General features: G+C 51.6%; 1 protein-coding gene across 1 annotated transcript in view; it reads right to left on the reverse strand.

Annotated features, from left to right (window-relative positions):
- Nucleotides 1-1,110: 1,110 nt before the first annotated feature.
- Nucleotides 1,111-2,630, reverse strand: part of EMH_0073170 (Guanylyl cyclase, related) — a gene marked incomplete at both ends in the record, with an annotated part of 3,592 nt that continues 2,072 nt past the window's right edge. Inside the window, 2 exons of the mRNA XM_013499294.1 lie at nucleotides 1,111-2,126; nucleotides 2,343-2,444. Coding sequence (XP_013354748.1) covers nucleotides 1,111-2,126; nucleotides 2,343-2,444 — 1,118 coding nt within the window. The remainder of the gene's footprint in view (nucleotides 2,127-2,342; nucleotides 2,445-2,630) is intronic.

Here is a 2,630-nt window from a genome sequence, read left to right on the forward strand (position 1 = left end):
TCCGTTGTCGGCTGAGATATTAGCATGGCACTGCTGAGGCTCGCCTGTGTTCGCATCAGTCCAGCACGACGTTAACATCATTTCTTACAGGGTATGCGTTGTCCGAGTAACACTTATGCGAGAGTGAAAAGCGTAAAGGGAGGTAAACCGGGGAATATCAATGATCTTACCGTAACTAAAAGGGCATCCACGAAGATGATGTGTTGGAACAAGAGACCAGTATTGTGGTGAATTAATGTTAGGAAGAAAGAAAGCTCCACTGTGTCGGCAGTGTGCCACTCAGAGGCAATCTTCTTCCTGAATGACAACAGATGTGCAGTGAACTCCACTCAGAACATGTCTCCAACGGTACTCTTCCGTTGCTGCAGACAGCTTCCTCGCCTTCCCTCCGTTCATGAGCTAAGTGGAGAGAGCCGTGAATCTGTGCTTATTTGTTATGGGCACTTGCAACAGCCTGGACACTTCTTCTATGGCGTGAGTAGGTTGCTTACCCTGGATCCCTCGCATTTGTCAGTACGAACGCCAAAGCGGCAAAAATAAATAAGAGGTTAAGCCAAAATATTAACCAGCGTATTCCCATCCACTGAATGCACACACGACAAAGTGACAAAAATAAATATTACACCAAAATATTATCCAGCATATTCCCATCCACTGAATGCGAATGCTAGATAAAAGCTATCCAGCACAAACTGACCACAAAAGATGCTACTGCTATAAACTTACCGATATACTTGCCCTTTGTCGGTAGTGAATGAGCAGCCACAGCAACAGGACTGTAGCGGCGACAAAAGATCTGGTGCTCCACACAAGCATGCGCTGAGTTTGAAACAACTCGCATGTGGCAGGTGATAGACGATCCATAGACAGAAAGGCGATTGACTCGTGCACAAATGCCACCTGCAAAGTTACACACAGATCGATCCCATTGAAATGCCGCTTCGATCACTTTTGCCCTGGGCAGTTGGACCACTGCCAAGTATGTGCGGCTTTGCCATGCGACGAACCACAAGGAACCACTGTGATCTACTGGTCCATCTTAGCCCACCAGGAATATGNGCTTTGCCATGCGACGAACCACAAGGAACCACTGTGATCTACTGGTCCATCTTAGCCCACCAGGAATATGATGATGGCCTGTTCAATTGCGTTTATGTGTGCTTTGTCTGAATAGAAACTGTGCTTGTAGCTGTCTTCCATGTCACTCGAACAAAACCTTAGTCGCACCATGTCGGTGCGAGCATTCAAACCAAATGCCCTCGTTAACCTCGATGACAGCTTGTGGCGCCCCATGTCACCATCTGCCCCATTTGCAAGCCTGTACAGTGGCTCCTCAACGTCTGCACGTCCAGCACCGCCAGTCCCAGCCCTTCTCCAAGGATTGTCCGCCGATGACGAAGCACTTCGGCTGCGATTCCGGTTCGCTGATCGCACCTGTCCAGCACTTCTTCGGCGCCTGCTGCTTGAACCGAACTGCGCTGGACTAAACACTGAAGCCACTGCATTGGTGATGCGCTGCATCCGCTCAGCGCCGCGCCAGCGTGAAGAGCGTTCATTAGAAAGTGTTGAGCGCCTGTCCAACGGAACTGACTCCTTTGCAAGTGAGACGCAGTCTGTGTTGCTATCGCAGTCATTCCGTCCGGATATATCTGCAGCTACACCGCCACCTATTGCATCTAAAGAGCTGGATGACTGATGCCGGGCACAGCACGATCGATTCGCAACGCAGTCAAAAGAAGATTCGCTGACAATACTCGCGCTTTGGCACCCAGCGCAGTGGAACGGCTCATCTACAACTGGAACCCCTCGAGACGTCCCGCCACCTGGGCTATAGCTCTCAGGACGGTCGGGGATCCTCTGGCAGGCAGCGTCTGGATATATGCTGCTCGACTTGGGCATGGCAGTGTTGGGGTCCTGCCAGTTGCGACTCCGATGCTGCCGTGGCCACTGAGACACACCATGGAAGTATGTGGAAACATCTTCACCCTCCTGGGCAAATACCAAACTACTGCTTCCAGCTGAAAGATTCCTACCGTGTCCTGCGGAGTCAGGAACACGGGCTGCAGCCTCATCAAACGGTGGACGCATGCCAACGACATGGTCAAGGAGATATGTCTGCATAGGACCTGAGCGCAGTGTGCACACCCCTAGTGAGAATACTTCTCCTCGGCGCCACCAAACAAATCAAAGTGGGGCAATGNGCGCAGTGTGCACACCCCTAGTGAGAATACTTCTCCTCGGCGCCACCAAACAAATCAAAGTGGGGCAATGGTACTACAGTGTTACCAGATAAAAGAGCGAGTTCGGCTCCAGCTCTCTGCCTCGCCCTTGCATTCGCTCACCTTTGCCTTTGACATCGACAATCATCTCCCGCCACTTAAACTGCTGATCATGAGCTACAAGCCTGTGTGTTGCTCCGCTTATGTGGATCCGGTCAGCCACACCTAAAACACATGCATTGCCACCAAACCGCTACTCACGAGGTGCGCCGACTACACCACAGAAGTCACTGCAACGTTCGACGTTGCCAAGCGCGCATGACGCCAGTTACGTGTGGTTCGAGCAACTCTCCGGACCACGGGCAGGACAGGTGAGTGTTCGGCACTCTCGACTAGAACGTACTGGTGCTT

This window comes from Eimeria mitis, genomic scaffold (assembly GCF_000499745.2).
Source record: "Eimeria mitis Houghton genomic scaffold, Emh_scaff4185, whole genome shotgun sequence".
NCBI lineage: Eukaryota > Apicomplexa > Conoidasida > Eucoccidiorida > Eimeriidae > Eimeria > Eimeria mitis.